The sequence below is a fragment of the Neovison vison genome, chromosome 8 (genome assembly GCF_020171115.1).
Source record: "Neovison vison isolate M4711 chromosome 8, ASM_NN_V1, whole genome shotgun sequence".
Classification (NCBI taxonomy): domain Eukaryota; kingdom Metazoa; phylum Chordata; class Mammalia; order Carnivora; family Mustelidae; genus Neogale; species Neogale vison.
This window is the reverse complement of record NC_058098.1, coordinates 131,207,383-131,224,610: the sequence shown is the minus strand read 5'-3', so window position 1 is coordinate 131,224,610 and position 17,228 is coordinate 131,207,383. Positions and strand designations below refer to the sequence as shown.

The following is a 17,228-nucleotide window of genomic DNA, read 5'->3' as shown; positions in this document are numbered from 1 at the left end:
CACAGAAGAATTTTCTGAAGTTACCTCATGCTCTGAGGGGTGAGCAAGATGAACTGTCTGAAACGCTGGGAATCGGCCATCTTGAGTATCATGTCCATCGCAATCCTCCGGTTGACCATGTCCTGAAGAACAAAGTTAGGATCGCTGCTGCATCAGTCATGTTCCTGCAAAAGCAGCGTTCTGCTGGCTACTCGACAAAACCCCCACACTTTTGTCCAGGATCGGCTACCACCTTACATGTGATGCCAAACTATCCATACAGGGAAAGACAGTATCCAGAACTATTAGGGGAAAATAACTGAATGTACGTATCTTCCAGGTAATTTCTACAGTCAAGTTTATTTGTAAATACAGCTCCCTCCCTCAAATACACTTAGCAATTAAAATAACCTGCAAATATTCCAAAGACAAAATGAAATGTTAGAGAATGGATCTAATTTGTACAGTAATAGTAATTAATCCCTCAGGAGAACAACATCAAGTGACAGCTATAAAGTTACTAAATTCTCTCAAAATTCCCCTCAATGATTAGGATGTTTTAAAACCTCTGTCCCTACCCCATCACTTTCTACAATGCATACAATGTGAACCTACTTATTTATTTATTTATTTAAAGATTTCATTTATTTATTTGACACACAGAGAGAGAGCGCAACAGAGAGAGAGAGAGAGACAGCGAGAGAGCGCCCAAGCACAAGGGGCGGGAGCAGCAGGCAGAGGGAGAGCGAGGGAAACGGGCTCCCGGCTGTGCAGGGAGCCTGACTCGGGGCTTGATCCCAGGCCCCCGGGATCATGACCTGAGCCGAAGGCAGACGCTTAACGGACTGAGCCACCCAGGTGCCCTGAACCAATTTAAATTTATAAACCATTTCCTCGACTCAATCTTTAAAGTAAGTTAAATAGCATATCAGTGTATATAAAAACAATGCTTCACTGTAACAGGTTTTGAAAACTAAAACGGTGGGCTTACATTTTCTGAGTATAAATAACTGTGACAGAAAAAAAATCAAAGTATCTTGAAAACGAAAAGTTGAAAACATAACCAAATGTGTTTACAGGCATATATTTTTAAAGGTCTGTCTGAAACTGGGTGTGGAGGACGGCATGGGCTTCAGGACACACGGTTTGGGAGGCAGACCAGCATCCTGGTTACACTGCTCAGTGGCTTGGATTACATAATTTCTTCCCTCCGGCATATCTGTAAAGCAATCTCACTTAAAGTTAACAAAAATAACAAGAGCTGGCACAAGCAGATGCTGTCTTTTCACAACATTGCCCTGGGGAGGCCTATCATTTAATAACAAAGCTGCCAAACCACCAAAATATACGCATTTGTTTCTGATTGGTTTTCAGAACTTGGGTACATTTTTCTCAGTTAATTCCAGTGAGGCAAAATGCCATTCTGATTAAGAACCTCTAAGTTTCTGAAAGAGAAAGAAGTTATCGGAATTAAATCTGACAAATCAGATGGGTGCGAAGACTGCAAAATGGTATTTCAAACAAAATGAGCCCCTGGTAAGAACAGGTCCTCTTCTGTGGTTTGTGGATTAGTCCTGAAACCAGTTCTCAAGAGAATTTCTAACCAACTGCAGCAATGTTATCGCAGGGGAAAAATGACACTGAAGGGTGGATTTTACAAGTCACAGGTATGAAGTCCATGAAGGAGCACTTTGTGAGTATTTATTATGGACTAGGCAGGCATCAGGCAGGTAGAAATATCATCGAGACATAGTTGGTAACATCAGGATGAAAATGTGTAAGATACATAATAGTAAAATGTATATAATATAAAATTATATAATAATACATTTTATATTATAAAATATAAAAATAATAGTATGAATTGGTGTGGGGTGGTGCCAAGGGAGCTCTGGGAGGTTCTTAAATCCTGCCTGGTGGTCACAGAGGCTGTATAAAGGTCACATCTGAGCCAAGTCTGGAAAGAGGAGTGGGATTCTGACAAACACAAAGAAGGGCACAAAAGGCAGGGACACAGTGTTTGGAAAATCACAAGTAGCTTAGGATGGCCACAGAAGTAGGGGCATGTAGCATCTCAGTTACCCAAAGAAGTAAACGTTCATCCCAGATAAGATAATTCACCACCACAGAGTTCGAAACAAGCAAGTGACCATGACCAGATTCATTTTAGAAATATAAACCGGGCAAAACAGTGAGGGAGGGACCACAGAAGAAGGAAGGTTAAAGTCTGGGAGTCTGGACAGGAGGCGGTAATGACAGACAGGGTGAGGAGACAGAGCCAAGCTAACAGGAAGGAGCAGAGACTTGGAGTCAGACATGATGGGCAAGTAAAAATGAAGGAAGGATCACAGATACATCAAAGTTCTGGCAGTGAGAGGTAACCACGTAGGAAACAGCAATTTGCCAGCAATCAAAGGAGGGGATTCAGGAAAAGGAAGAGGTTCTGAGTGGAAGACTTGCAGAGTCTGAGGCACGGTTGTGCCTGACGACGTCTAGCAGTGGCTGGGCATATAGGTCTGGAGCGTAAGAGAGGGGTCAGGGGGAGACACTCAGATTTGCTGGTGTCCAGATGCAGGTGTAGTGTTGGAGACTGCGTGTGTGTGTGTTTAGTGTGTAGGCGTAGGTAGGGTATGGTATCCAGGAAAATGAACAACAGTATAAAAAACCGAGAGGACCTCACACATTTAAGGGGAATGGCATTAGGGGAGGCAGCTTGGAACACAAAAGACCAGAAAAGAGGAGAGCAGAAACTGGCAAGAAGACACATTATAGGAAATGGAGGATGTGTCTCTGGTACCAAATCCTTCAAAAAATTAAAATAATACTAGAAGTTCATTGATGATCCTCGCTAAGCAAGTTTTGCTGGAGTATCATAGTCTAGACCCAGATTACGGTGGGTTTAGGAAAGAATACGTCATGAAGAAGTACGCAGCATGGTTAAGAGCTGGCTGGTGAGGCCTCACGCTCCCTCTGCCATAGGAAGTGCATTTACACGTCAGACTGGAGCGTCTCACCGTAACGCTGTGAGACGGGAAGGATTAATGATGTTACTTTATGCATGAAGAAACTGAGACCCAAAGTCCTCTGTAGAAGTTAGGTCTCAAACCTAGGTCTGTGATTTCCAGTTCAAACGTTTCTGTCCCTTGTGTGGTTATCTGCTGCTCTTCCGGCCCAAGCAAGTACTAGGAAATGCTTACCCCTGTGAAATGGAAGGTGGAGACAGGCTAGGCAAGAGCCGGAAGCCCAGGACGGGCTTTTGAGGACAGACGAAAATTCTTTTTTTTTTTTTTTTAAAGATTTTATCTATTTATTTGGCAGAGAGAGAGAGAGAGATCACAAGTAGGCAGAGAAAGAGAGGGGGGAAGCATGCTTCCCGCTGAACAGAGAGCCCGACGTGGGGCTCGATCCCAGGACCCTGAGATCACGACCTGGGCCAAAGGCAGAGGCTTAACCCACCGAGACACCCAGGTGCCCCCAGACGAAAATTCTTAAGTTATTCCCTACCACCTCTCATGGACTAAAGTGTCAGGGCAGGATCCCTTCTCTTGTGGGTAATACTAAAGAGAGAATTGCTTCCTTTCAAAATACATATTTCCAACAACAACAAAACTTGGAGAATTCAAAATGTAACACTACCATGTAGACATCAAACTCATCCAGGCATCTGAAAGGAGACTCAGCAATGGACCACAGGGAAAGAATGAAGCAAACTGTGGAAAAAGAACGTTCTCCTCCGGACAAGGCTCTCATGTCGTTGAAAGCAGCTTTGTTTCCCTCTCCAGGCTGAACCTTGAATGAGTTAAAAAACAAAGTGGAGCCAAAGTCAGACTAAATTCTTTACAGAAAGGTTGGCTAGCATTAGAAAATAATGGGTTTACAGTCAAAACAAAACAAAAAAACCCAAACTCATTTAGTGATTTGGAAATGACATGTATTTAGCAATATTAATTAATTCTGATTAATGAATGTGGGCTATCTTCCCATTTATTTGTATCTTCTTCAGTTTCCTTCATCAATGTCTTATGTTTTCAGTGTACAGATCTTTCAGCTCCTTGGTTAAATTTATTCCTAAGTATTTTATTATTTTCAGTGCTACTGTGCAAGAAATCGCGTTCTTTCTTTAAGCATTTGCTATGGGCTAAAATAATCTTTTGTTACTTGAATTACAGTGACATCTAGTGGCTAAGCTGCTTTAAAGGTAATTACTGACTGTCAAAAAGACAACAGGACCAACTTAAAGAGGCTCACATTGGCCAAGGAATATCAGCAGCAACTAACTGAAACATGTAAAATCTCTTTAAAAAATTCCTCTAAGTAAGGGCTCAGAGGGATAATGATAAAGTAATTAATAAAATTAATAAACTTTCACACAATATCCTGGGGAGACAGTATAAAATAACATTAGAAGGAATTCTATCTTATTTGGACAGAAATCCAGACATACATATATACCCATAAGGTGGGAAAATGGGGTACCATCAGCTTGCCCATCATGAAGTTTCACCATATGAGTTTTAGCAAACACATAGCTTCGCATATTTATCTCATCCATTATTTGAAAATTATGTGCCTCTCAATTAGCATTCATTTATAAAAGGGTTATAAAAAAATCTGAATTTAAACATACACAGAAAATTTTAATTTATCATCCGTAAACCTGAATCTGGGAGAATCCAAATGAAAAAGGAACTCCGTAGTAAAAAGCCAAATCAAGCCAACCAACCAACTAACCAACCAACCAACCAAACTACCCACATAAAAGCAAGAACTAAATTAACAGGATGCGGTCCTTTGCTCCAAAACTGCATTTTGTATCAATCTAATAAATGAAACCCTAGACTAAATGTGGAGAACTAAATTGTACTCCGATCTATTATTAACTTATCATGGGACTTTGGTCTCAGTTTCCTTATTTGTAAAATGAAGACTAGAGAACGAAAGGATCCTAAGAACAGTACTATTCTTTTTGAATAACGGGGTGATAATGTCCGAGGGGCTTGCTTCAGTTGTCCCGTACAGTTAGATCTGGGAATAAATTATCCAAACACTCCTAATATTTTCTCCTTTTTTTCATTTCTATTAGAGTATAATTTATATACAGTAAGGAAGATAAAGTTTAAGTCTTCAGCTCAGTTACCTGGGTAATTACTCAGATCAAGACACAGAACACTTCTAGCATCCCAGCAGATTCCCTGTGTTCTCTCCCGGTCACTACAAACCCAAAAGGTAACAAGTATTCTGACTTTTTACTTATTTTAAAATTTATTTTTATTTTTAATTTTATTAACATATAATGTATTATTTTAAAAATGTTTCATTATTTATTTGACAGAGAGAGAGACACAGTGAGACTGGGAACACAAGCAGGGGGAGAGGGAGAGGGAGAAGCAGGCTTCTGGCCGAGCAGGGAGCCCGACGCAGGGCTCGATCCCAGGACCCTGGGATCATGGCCTGAGCCAAAGGCAGACACTCAATGACTGAGCCACCCAGGAGCCCCAACTATTCTGACTTTACTCATCACCATTTAATCGGGTGAATTTTTATCAGTTTTTGAAGAGTTCTCAAGAGTGGAATTGCTTTCATAAACACTGCCATACAGGTCTCCAAATTAGTTCTATCAAATTCTACCCCTGCTGACAAGGTACGAGGGTTCCAAGTCCGCACCCTCACCAGCACGAGATGTTTGCAGCGTGGCTCTTTTTGGTCACACTGGTAGCAGTATGATAGACATTTATTATGGTGTAAGTTCGTACTTTTCTTTTTGCTTTCTTTTTTTTACAGAGGGAGAGAGGGGAGAGGCTGAGGGAAAGGGAGAGACAGAATCCTAAGCAGACTCCCTGCCGAGCGTGGAGCTTGATGTGAGCTGGATCTCACCACCGAGATCACAATCTGAGCCGCAATCAAGAATCAGATGTTTAACTGAGCCCCCCAGTTGGCCCAAATTCATATTTTTCGGATGAATAATGATAATGAATGCTTTTTCAGGCACTTATTCACCACTTGGATACTTTATGAAGTTCCTTTTTAAGCGTTTAGACCATTTTTAAATACATTATCATTCTTTAATTATTATTTCTTAAAAAATTATATGAGTCTTACATATATGTACTATAAGTTATCATTTATTCTAACTATCAAAATGAAGTATAAAATTTACGGCAACTAAGAGCAGTAAGCAATTACTTCAAAATTTTGCCGCAATTACTTAGAGCGGTGGTTGCTTCTGACCACCTGTATACATAATTTTTAATGCTGTCTCCCACACTCCCTCTTCCAACGCATGCGCCCATGAAAGAATCCACACACACAGTCTCTGCAAAGTTGCATATGGTGGCTTTGTTTTTCCAAAAGAGGCTGGATCTACAGACACCTTCAGAAATAAGTGCAAAGACAATGACAAGGAGTAGAAAGTTCTTCTGAGAAATCCTTTCTTGGTTTCCTATAGTGACTTCCAGAGTCCATGGACTTTCTATAACAGCCCACATTAATTTAAAATGCTACATGAATTTTAAAAAGAAACCTGTGGAGTAGAAAGAGGGTTAATTAACATTTGCCACTGAAAATAAAATTCCTAGTCATTTTCTTGGTGGTTGTCTGAGGTGGGGAGGAGTACCATGGCAGCGTTAGCTAGTGAGATGGATTCAATTTTCAACACTCTGGCAAACAGTAGCCTTAACTTAAAAGTTCTTCTGTTTTCCAAACATAACAGATTAAAGCTTATCAATGTATTATCAAAAGAAATGCAGCAGTTAATTCCCTTAATAATTAGCATACAAAGAGTTAAGACACTTACTGATATGCTCAGAGTTTCATTCTTGTGGTCAAAATTCATCTTTCCACAATAAGCCCGCTGAGACAGTAGGTTGTCAAAGTACAATTTGCATCGTAAAGTCAAACACCTTGGAGTAAAGAAATGGGGCACATTAAAAAGAATATAAATATATAAAAACTGTATATTCAGCATGATCTTTAAACTAGCACGTAAGACCAGAGAGAAATATGCCAAAATGTTATCTCTCATTGCCCAGGTAAGAGGTAGGATTTTAAGATTTTTTCCCCCTCATCTTTATATTTTGTGTCCCCACATTTTTACCCCGTCATTTCCTTTTAAAATAAACAAACATATTTAATAAATTCTATTACATTACAGCCAATCCATATGAATATATCAATTAATTCAAACAATTTTTATGAGGCAGTGCCCTAATACAGAAGACATAAATCTTGTCCTTGAGAGAGTAAACTCTAGTAGTGTTAAGATAATAAATAAATGGCCTAATCATTTGCATATCTCCTCTCGATTTATGGAGATACTAAGGGTGAGGGCAAGTTCTTTATCGTTCCGTACCTATGATGCCTTATCCACAGCCTAGAACAATGCAGACTCCGTTGCATTGTTGAAAGGTAACAAGCACCTTTCCCTTCTTCCTCAATTATTTATTTATTCACTTTTCTGTATATCAGGATGGAGTCAAAGATTCTTATTTTATTCACGGGTTACCAACCATTTCTGCCTCAAATGGGCCCAGGTTTGGCCAGTGGGAGCCTCCTGGGCTGCCTCTTAGGTCCTTGCATCATGACTCTCTGTTCCTTCGGAGCACTGACTTTCTGGCATAGCAAGAGGCTCATCTATACTTTCTCTGCCCAGCTCTGGAAGCAGCCATTTCTCCAAGGGGGGGATGGTATAGAAAATAAGATCTAGACAGAAGGAGACTTGGTATCTTTCTTAACATCTCTGCTCCTTAATGAGCCCAAGGTTCATTTCTTCAGAGTAACTATCATTTTATTATTATCCCTCCTAATTTCCTTGCTAAACTACGTTGCATTTCCACCCCCAGAAAATATTGATAGCTTGAGTTTTCTTTTGTGACACAGCAACCACAGCTAGCTGGTTTTCAGAATTTTCTGTAAACGTTTCTTTCTTTCACTACTGATAAGTATTCTTTAATTGCTTCCATACATGAGATGTCTAAGAGAGATTCATAAAAGGGCAAGGTTCTCCTGTGTAAAGAGATAAACAATTTTTAAAAATTTGATCATTCTTATTCTACTCTTAAGACTGGGTAAGGAAGATAAAACATGTCACTGGTGAAGAAACATATCACGATAATAAACTATAAGATGAGTACTTTCACAGAAAATATTTTAAATATAAATTTTCTGGATAACAATATAAGAGCAAACCCCACTGCTTCTGAAAAAGATGGAGAAATAGGCATCGGATATAGTCCTCGCCTGACGCGTCCAAAAGCACTGGACAGAATAAATTAAACAAGTTTTCAGACTGAACATCAGACAGTACAGGCAATCGCAGTCAAAATGATCTCTAAAATACAGGAAACAAACAAACTGAGACTTATAGATGTCCCACATCAATATTTACAGAAGGAGTAAAGGGGAGTGGAAACCCAGGCGGAGCCTGGAGGTCTCCCTGTTAGAGAAGACAGAGCTGGGCGTCTGGAGAGCCCAAGCTGCTCTAGATCTCAAAGCCTAGAGCGCAGCACAGGGAGAACCCCAGCGCACAGACAGTCTCCAGCTGAGAACTCTCTCTGCATGTGGGAAGCTGGGGCAACAAACATCCCAGTGCAGCAGAAGCAATCCCCAGAGGTCACCCGGAGCCAGGAATAGTCCCAGTTCCCGAAAGCAGAAGCCTTCTAACTCACAAGGGTCCGTGGAGTACTCTGAAGGGCATTGCTTCACGGGTAGGAAAGAGTTGGTCCTGAACCAGCTGCTCAGGTCCCACCTAATGAGACTTAACAAGCAGCCTCAAAAGGATAAAAATAAATCCTATAGAAGTGAAGTCCTAAAAACATGCTTACAAAACTGAAGCACACATTTCAACCAACCAAGAGTTTAGTTAAAGATATGACGACACATGCAAAGCCTACTTCTCTTTATTGAATTAACTGAATTTCCTCATACATATTAGATACATTTTTTTTTTAATTCTATAGTCTCAGGATTGTAGTTTTGGGTATAAAGACAGGTAAAAAGCAGGTCACTGAGGGAATGTCACTGGGGAAAACAAAGGTTAAGTGCAGAGATTAGGACTGCCTTGACTCTAAGTAGGTCAAGGACCATCCCTACCTATAAACTGACCTCTGGTTTATTTCTGTTGTTTGTGATTTTCATTAGGGTCAATCTATCCCTGAGAATATGAAGATTTCTGGGTACACACAATATCCAGTTTCTCTGATCTTTTGTTCATTCTTTCCACCAATATCTATCAACTTTCTACTGTACTTCAGGCTCAGGAGCAGGTACTGGAGACACAGCAGTTAACAAATCAGAGTCTACATCCATGGAGCCACACCATTCCATTAGATCCTAAACTGAGTACCACCTCAACAGGTCTCCTCAAAAACTTGTGTCCCTTTAAAAAAAACAAAAACAAAAACGAAAAAAACCAAACTTGTATCCCTTAACAACATGCAGTGTCCCAGAGTGGCAACAGGCTGTTGCAAAGCCAGCGAGCTCCCATTCAAAGGACCAGAGTGAGCAGAGATGGAACAGCTGTCTCTGAGTTACTTAGTAAAGGGTATCTAATGGAGTAGAAAATCTGGATAAGCTCCCTTTAAAAGTCCCTTCCACGGGGTGCCTGGGTGACTCAGTGGGTTAAGCCTCTGCCTTTGGCTCAGGTGATGATCTCAGGGTCCTGCGATCCAGCCCCGCATCGGGCTCTCTGCTCAGCGGCGTTTCTGTTTCCCCCTCTCTCCCCCTTTGCCTGCCTCTCTGCCTATTTGTGATCTCTCTCTGTCAAATAAATAAATAAAATATTTAAAAAATAAAAAAGTCCCTTCTAGTCCAGAATTTGCTGATTAAATGACAGGACCCTAAGTACTGGCCAATAAAGGAAGACCTGGCAATTTCTTCTTTAACTGAATCATGTAAAGTTCTTTCAATTTAATTTTATTATTTATAAGGGGTAAGTGAAAACAAAGAAAATATGCACATGTAAAATATGTGGTAATATTTTTAAATGCACTTACCTTCTAAATTGTTGATATGTTTTGTATCTATGAGTCATTATTTCTTCCAGCAATTTAATAAACCTTTTTAAAGTCTTTACTTTATTATCCAGATCTAGGTAGGTTTCTTTTGCTTCTTGATACTGCCTGTTTTATGAGAAAAATATTAAGTCAGTAAGTGTCATTCAAAGAAACATAAAGAAAAGTAAAATCTCATATATTTAATGGGGAAGAAGGGAGAGTACACGGAGTGCTAAGGGGCCCATCAACCACAGGTGTCCTGTCTCCAGGCGAACTGTACTCCCAGAATGAGCATGTGCTGTCCCAAAGCTGAAGAGGGCTAGGCAGGAGAAAAGTCCAGGTCCTGGAGAAGGCAGAGGAAGTAAGTGAGGAAAGTACCGGGGTGGGGGGAGTAGCACGGGGCAGAGTGGCAGATCATGGAAAATGCCAGCCAGTATACACCTTCTAAAAGTGAAGGGATCATACCAGAAGGCAAGAAATGTTTCCCTGAGTGACAGATGCCAGTTCAAGAACAGAGGAACAGAGCTGGGCATTAAAATCTGCCAACACCTGCCTGAACAAGACAAGGTCAAAGAGGCAGAGAAGGCAGGGTCCCTCAGAAGTGCTATTGCAGAGGGCAACAGCTCACTGGAAGAGGAGAGGAGAGAAGGTTGTTGACCGAGTCTGCAAGGCAACGTTGGCCAAGGCACCACAGCTCCCCATCACAAGCTCATTCAGATGCCCAGTCCAGGAAAGTCCATGTAAAAAATGAGTAACACAAAAGGCACAGATATAGTCTCCACACACAGATATTAATGGAAATAGGCTTGGGATAGAGCAGCACCATGGCCCCTACAGACAAAGAAAACTCAACAAAACAAGGCTGTTACAAAGCTGATGAAAACTGTAATTGAAAACCACAAATTAGAACAGAACATGATGTAAGTTCTAACAGGAAGAGACACCTCAAAATAGACATAAAAAACCTGAAAGAATAGAGAAATCAAAGTACTCAGAGAACAGGTAAACAACAGCGGGTGATAACCAAGTAAGAGCAGGCAGCGGGTGAGAACCTGTAGAACCCAAGCTGGGGGAGAGGAAGGGGATGGACAAAAAAGAACAAGGATATGAAGACAGAGTGAGGAGATGATGCACAGCGGAAAAGTGACAACAAAGAAAACACTCACAGACACAGAGATCAGAAATGAGAAAAGCAAAAACATGGGGAAAAGGAGAACATGATGAGACAGAATAACTAGAAGACAAAGGACATGCAACACGTTTGCCACAAAGGCTATGCAAAACCAGCTGAACGACAACACAGCGAACACGTACCAGTAAAATACAAACAAGAAATTTTAAGAAATAAGGTAAATCTATGGATTAAAAAAACACAGTGTACACCAAGGAAAGGGTGACAGAATCTGACATTCTGGACAAGTTACAGCTCTCATCATAAACAGATGGTCAGGAGAAAAAGAATGTTCTCTCAGGCTGAACTATCCCTTCAAATTCAAAAGCTACAGACACACAGTTCTGAACATGCCAAAACAAAACACTTTACTTCACACGGCCGTTCTTAAGGATGCAATTAATTATAAGACAACCAAAATTTCAAATAGCTATGCAGCCCTTTGGAAAAAGAAAAAATACACTCTTCACATCAAAAATACTCAAAGAAAAATGAAGTACATAAAAAGTTCACAGAAAAAGATATAAATAAATGGTCCTTAAGGCAGGAAAAGATGTTCAGACTCAGTATAAGTGAAGCGGAAGTTAAAATTACATTGAGCAATATATTCTTCTCTTCTTCTTCTTCTTTTTTTAAGGAAATCTACCCATTGGCCAAAAAAAAAAAAGAAAAAAAAAAATCTAAGGTTATCACACAGTTTAGGCTGAGGGGAAACAAGCCCTCGGACACACTGCCCTCAGGAGTGCCAACAAGCACAGTCCCTGGAAGGGAGTCTTCCAAAATGGAGTCAATCCTATAAAAATACCCGACTACACAATCAGACACATAATACAAAATTATTTACTGTGACCATCATTTCTAACAGCCAGGGATTAGATTAGAATTCGACTATCCATCAGTAGGAGTTGATTCAATACCATGTAATTATAAAAAGCAATGAGAAAATACCTGTGTACTGTATCATTAAATCAAAGAACGCAATCTGTCCAAGTTTATTTACTGCGCTACCTCTTGTATCTGGCAACAGTGAAGAATAACAAATATGCTCACATTACCTTGCATCTACATAAACGATGAAAACGTATTTAATAAGTTTAATTAGGTAAAAAGAGAGAGAAAAGTGGTAGAGATGAGACTGGAGAGGGAAGTAGACAGCCTTCACGGGTCCTCACTTCCAAGATGACCAAGAAAAGAAGGAATCATACTGGACGTGCCACAAAGGGCCCTTCCACTGCCCCAGCCTCACCTGTGGCACAACCCGGGACAAGGCTATTAAGTTGCTTATTCACTCGGGACATGCATTTGCCGCGTCAGGGACACTGCCCAAGTGAGTGTCTTCCGCGGCTGGGTGCGAGCCCACAGGGCTGAGCGAGCCATGCTCTTCACAGCAGGGCAGCCGGGCAACCCTCTCGGGAGGTACCACCGGACCCAACACCCCCGTCCCCGATGTGGGCCCACGGGCTCTGCCCCTAGACCTCCAGTAAATGTGGTGGAAGAAGCCAAGTTCCTAAGGACTGAAGAAAAACTTCTCTGGGAAAAAACAAACTTGGAGATTATACTTTATTTGTCTGTATGTATGTTTACTTTAAAAAAAATTTTTTTTTAAATTAAAATCCAATTAACATATAGTGTACTGTTAGTTGCAGAGGCAGGGTTCAGTGATGCATCAGTCTTACGTAACACCCAGCGCTCACTACACCACGTGCCCTCAATGCCCCTCCCCCAGTGACCCCAGCCTTGTATCACGCCTCTCCCCAGCAGCCCTCAGTTTGTTTCCTATGATTAAGAGTCTCCTATGGTTTCTGGAGATTATACTTTAAGAGCAAAACAAAACACATGAGGTATTGATCTACTGTAAAGAAAAACTACTCTTAACTATGATTGTGTTTCCTCCAATTGTTTTCCACTGTTTCTGTAAACAGAATTGAGAGCATTCCTGTTCTTGAACTTTATTATAAAAAGCTCTCCATAAAGTTAAACAGATGTAATTTTCTACTATAATTCAACCAGCATCCTATAGTTGCACATAATTCCTAATTTCCCAGCTTTAAATAAATACCTCTACAATAAACATACCCAGGCACAAATAGCTTTTCTCGTTTTGGATTATAATAACAAAATTATTTGGCCAAATTGAAATTTTTGAAGGTGTTTGACATAAGCTGCCTTAATGCTTTTCAGAAAAACTTCAATAATAATCACAGCTAACATTTTATGTATCCCAATATTGTTTATTAGGGACTAACTCGTTTAATCCCTATAAGCACTCTACAGCTATAGTTTCCCTATCTTACAGACAAGCAAATTAGGTAATTTGCAAAAGTCCTATAACTGGAAGTAAAACTGCAATTCAAAACAAGGTAGTCTTGCTTGAGAAACTGTGCTTTCACTACACTAACACAGCTTCCATTCTTTTTTTTTTTTTTTTTAAGGTTTTATTTATTTTTTGACAGAGATCACAAGTAGGCAGAGAGGCAGGCAGAGAGAGAGGAAGAGAAGCAGGCTCCCTGCTGAGCAGAGAGTCCGACTTGGGGCTTGATCCCAGGACTCTCAGATCATGACCTGACCTGAAGGCAGAGACTTTAACCCGCGGAGCCACCTAGGCACCCCCAGAGCTTCCCTTCTTACCACTAACCTAAAAATAGCCATTTCTCTGAAATCTCACTGACATGAGACTGACATGTTATTTTTCATCTTGACATATATGAAAATGGCTTGTAATAGTTCTGGTTTGCATTTCTTTTAATTGCTTGTGAAGCTGAACATTTTTCCTATATGAATCTTACAGGTATAAAAATGGCATTTATGTTAAAATATCATTCCCTAATGAGTTTTCCTACAGTTCAGAAGAAAAAATGTTAATTACTTTTCTTAAAGATTTATTTGTTAAAAAAAAAGATTTATTTATTTTAGAGAGAGAATGTGTGTGTTGGGGGGAAGGGTGGAGGGAGAGGGAGAGCGAGTCCTAAGTGGACTCCCCACTGAGCGCAGAGCCCCATGTTGGGCTCTCTGGGTCTCAATCCCATAACCCATGACGTCAAGCTGGACCACCCAGGAGCCCCATTAGTTTGTTATGAATGACACACATGAAAAACGAGCTTGGTTATAACTATTGCTATGGTACCATACCATACGATAGCAATACTCAAACCAAACTTAAGATTTACATATAAACATTTATTTTTTATGACTTAATATATATGAATAATAAAGCAGAAAAGTGACCAACCACTTACCTCATTATTTCCTCTCGATCTCCATGACTAGCATGTTCGGCTTGTATCTTTTGTCTTAATCTATTAATTTCTTTGTCCAGAATTGATGCAGATTTTTTTACTTCTATCCGTTCTGGGCAGATTTGTCTTGCTTGTGACATTTTCTCCTAAGGTTATATCTTAAGTTTAATATCTTTAAAACTTTTCTTTGACATAGTAATAAATTGTACTACTTGTGCCAACAAAAGCAAAGTAAAATTCTGAACTTAGGATCAGACTTTTACATGTATTTTGATTACTTTTACTATCAATGTTATTTAAGCCTTACATTGAGAAGAGAGTTTAGACTATACAGCTTCAAGAGAAAATTGCATTACTATGCACAACTTTAGTAATTTGTAAGATCTCCGTATCTTCCTAGTGAAACCAATTTCAAGTGGCAGTCATGAAAAGTGTGGCAGACAGCTTTCTGTGTTTTAGAATGGCCTCTGAACACCAAAGAGTACTGAAAACATAAACAAAAAGACCCTCATATTCATAAAATATTAAAAAACTCAAAGCCCTTTATTTATAGGACTTATTTTGCATTCACAACATTCCACATAGTAAGTCATAAACAAGTGAGACAAGAGATCAGAGTTTAAAGGCTTTTCTTAAGAAAAGTTGGAATCTCTTCCAGTTACACCAAGGTTGCCTTCAACTTCTCATCTAAAAACAGGGCTGCTGCTGACAGCTGTTAAAAAAGGTGTGTAGGGGGGCTCCTGGGTGGCTCAGAGGGTTAAAGCCTCTGCCTTCGGCTCAGGTCATGATCCCAGGGCCCTGGGATCGAGCCCCGCATTGGGCTCTCTCCTTGGTGGGAAGCCTGCTTCCTCCTCTCTCTCTGCCTGCCTCTCTGCCTATTTGTGATCTCTATTGAATAAATAAATAAAATCTTAAAAAAAAAAAAAAAAGGTGTGTAGGAAGCAAGAGCTGAATTTCAGCCCAGTCCACACCCATGCTGCTCAGAGGAAGGGGTGCCTTTTTCTGACATAAAATTGCTGTCCACTTGCCAAGCTGGGCATGTAAGGAGTTAAGTAGCTGAGAGCAAGTGTCACTTTCCAAATCACTTGGAGGCATGAGATTAAACTTGCTGCCTGACCCAGAGCCTTCTCCGTGGTGGGTCGCCTCGCTGATTCAAACATGCGTCACTATACAGAACAGATAACTCATCAGACAACGTGTCTATATTTGGAAAGACGACGTTAAGGAAAACACTTTAACAGCCCTGACTGAGGTGGTAAACAAAACATAAAAGAAAAATGCTGGATAACCTCTAGTTCTTTTTCTTTCATATCGAGTTCTCGTTTCTTTTTATTTAAAGTATCCAAGTGTTCCTTCTGTTTTTCCTCATAATGCCGCTTCCCTCGTTTTTGGTTATCCACTTCAGAATCAGCAAGGTTTAATTCATCCTGTTTAAAGAAAGCCAAAATAATCTTTAAAGAAAAGATTGTTTTAAAAAACAATTACCAGCATAGGTACAAAACTAACTGATAACAAAGTGGACAGGGTTGTTAATGTTGCTTCCAGAGGCAAGTGGCAGTGCTCAGATCCAGGCATATGAATGGAAGTGAAGGGTCTCCACAAATTAAGAAGTCACATTATTATATTCAAATCCTAACATGAAGTCTCCACATATTATGGTGCTTTCAACTATATTTTGGGAAATAAGACAGTTTTGTGGAAAGTCAAAAGTTTTAAGCCTGAAAAGACTTAAGACAATCCAAGTGCTGGATATTTACAGAGGTGATCTGGCTTTTTAAAAAGGTGAGTCACCATGGAAGAGAAAAGGATGCAAAGATACTTTTCACTGACCTATTTATCAGTCTGGAAACATAACTCACAATTTTAGCATTTTTAAGATGCCATTAAAAATAAATAATAGTGGACTATGATAAGGTAAAGATCCATATTATAATGCACAACAACCACTGGAAAAACAAAAGACTTATGGCTTAAAAACGAGCAGAAGAGATTAAAAAAGGGAACACTAAAAATTACCAGGCTAACCCCAAAAGGAAAAAAGAGGAAACAGGAATAAGAACAATTAAAATACAAATGGCAACAAACCTTTTTTTTAAAGATTAAATGCTTTCTTTTTAAGACCAAGTACAAGGCAAGGATCTAGTCCCATTCTACTCAACACTGTATTGCAGGCCCACGCTAATTCAATGAAAATGTAAAAAGGAAAAAAAAATGTAAAAAGGAAATAAAAAGCAAAGATATCGGAAAGGAAGAGTAAAACCACATTTAAAAAAAGAGATGACTGGAGCGCCCGAGGGGCTCAGTCAGTTGAGTGTCCAGCTCTTGGTTTCAGCTCAGGTCATGATCTCAGGGTTGTGGAATTGAGCCCTGCGCTGGGCTCCATGCTGAGTGTGGAGCCTGACTGGGATTCTCTTTCCCACTCCTTCTGTCCTAACCACCCCCCCCCAAATATATAAATATATAAAATCTTAAAAAAAAAAAAAAAGAGAGAGAGAGTGTATGAAGAAACTTCAAAGGAAAAGCTTTTAAATTAGTAAGTTTAGAAAACTCACTGGATACAAAACCAAAACAAAAATCAGTAATATTTCTACATGTTAGGAATAATTTAAAAATTACTTAAAATCTGTAAAATTCACTATAGCATCAAAAATATCAAACATATACCCAGAATACATAAAGAACTCTTAAAACTCAAAAAGAAAAACATATAACACAAGTGAAAAAAGGGCAAAGCTTTGATCAGACATTTCTCCAAAGATACACACATGAACAATACGAACATAATTTGTTCAACAGTATTAGACATAAGGAAAATGCAAATCAAAACCACAAAGAACATTTCATTCTTTGGGG

The 17,228-nt window shown here is 39.7% G+C and overlaps 1 protein-coding gene across 2 annotated transcripts in view; it reads right to left on the bottom strand.

The window, feature by feature from the left end:
* Positions 1-17,228, bottom strand: part of SMC6 (structural maintenance of chromosomes 6) — a 71,735-nt gene that overhangs the window by 1,248 nt on the left and 53,259 nt on the right. For both annotated transcript variants that reach the window (XM_044262043.1, XM_044262044.1), the window contains 6 exons: positions 15,665-15,802; positions 14,376-14,521; positions 9,969-10,094; positions 6,773-6,878; positions 3,616-3,768; positions 25-122 (listed from right to left, as the gene is read on the bottom strand). In XM_044262043.1, the coding sequence (XP_044117978.1) occupies positions 25-122; positions 3,616-3,768; positions 6,773-6,878; positions 9,969-10,094; positions 14,376-14,521; positions 15,665-15,802 (767 nt within the window). The remainder of the gene's footprint in view (positions 1-24; positions 123-3,615; positions 3,769-6,772; positions 6,879-9,968; positions 10,095-14,375; positions 14,522-15,664; positions 15,803-17,228) is intronic.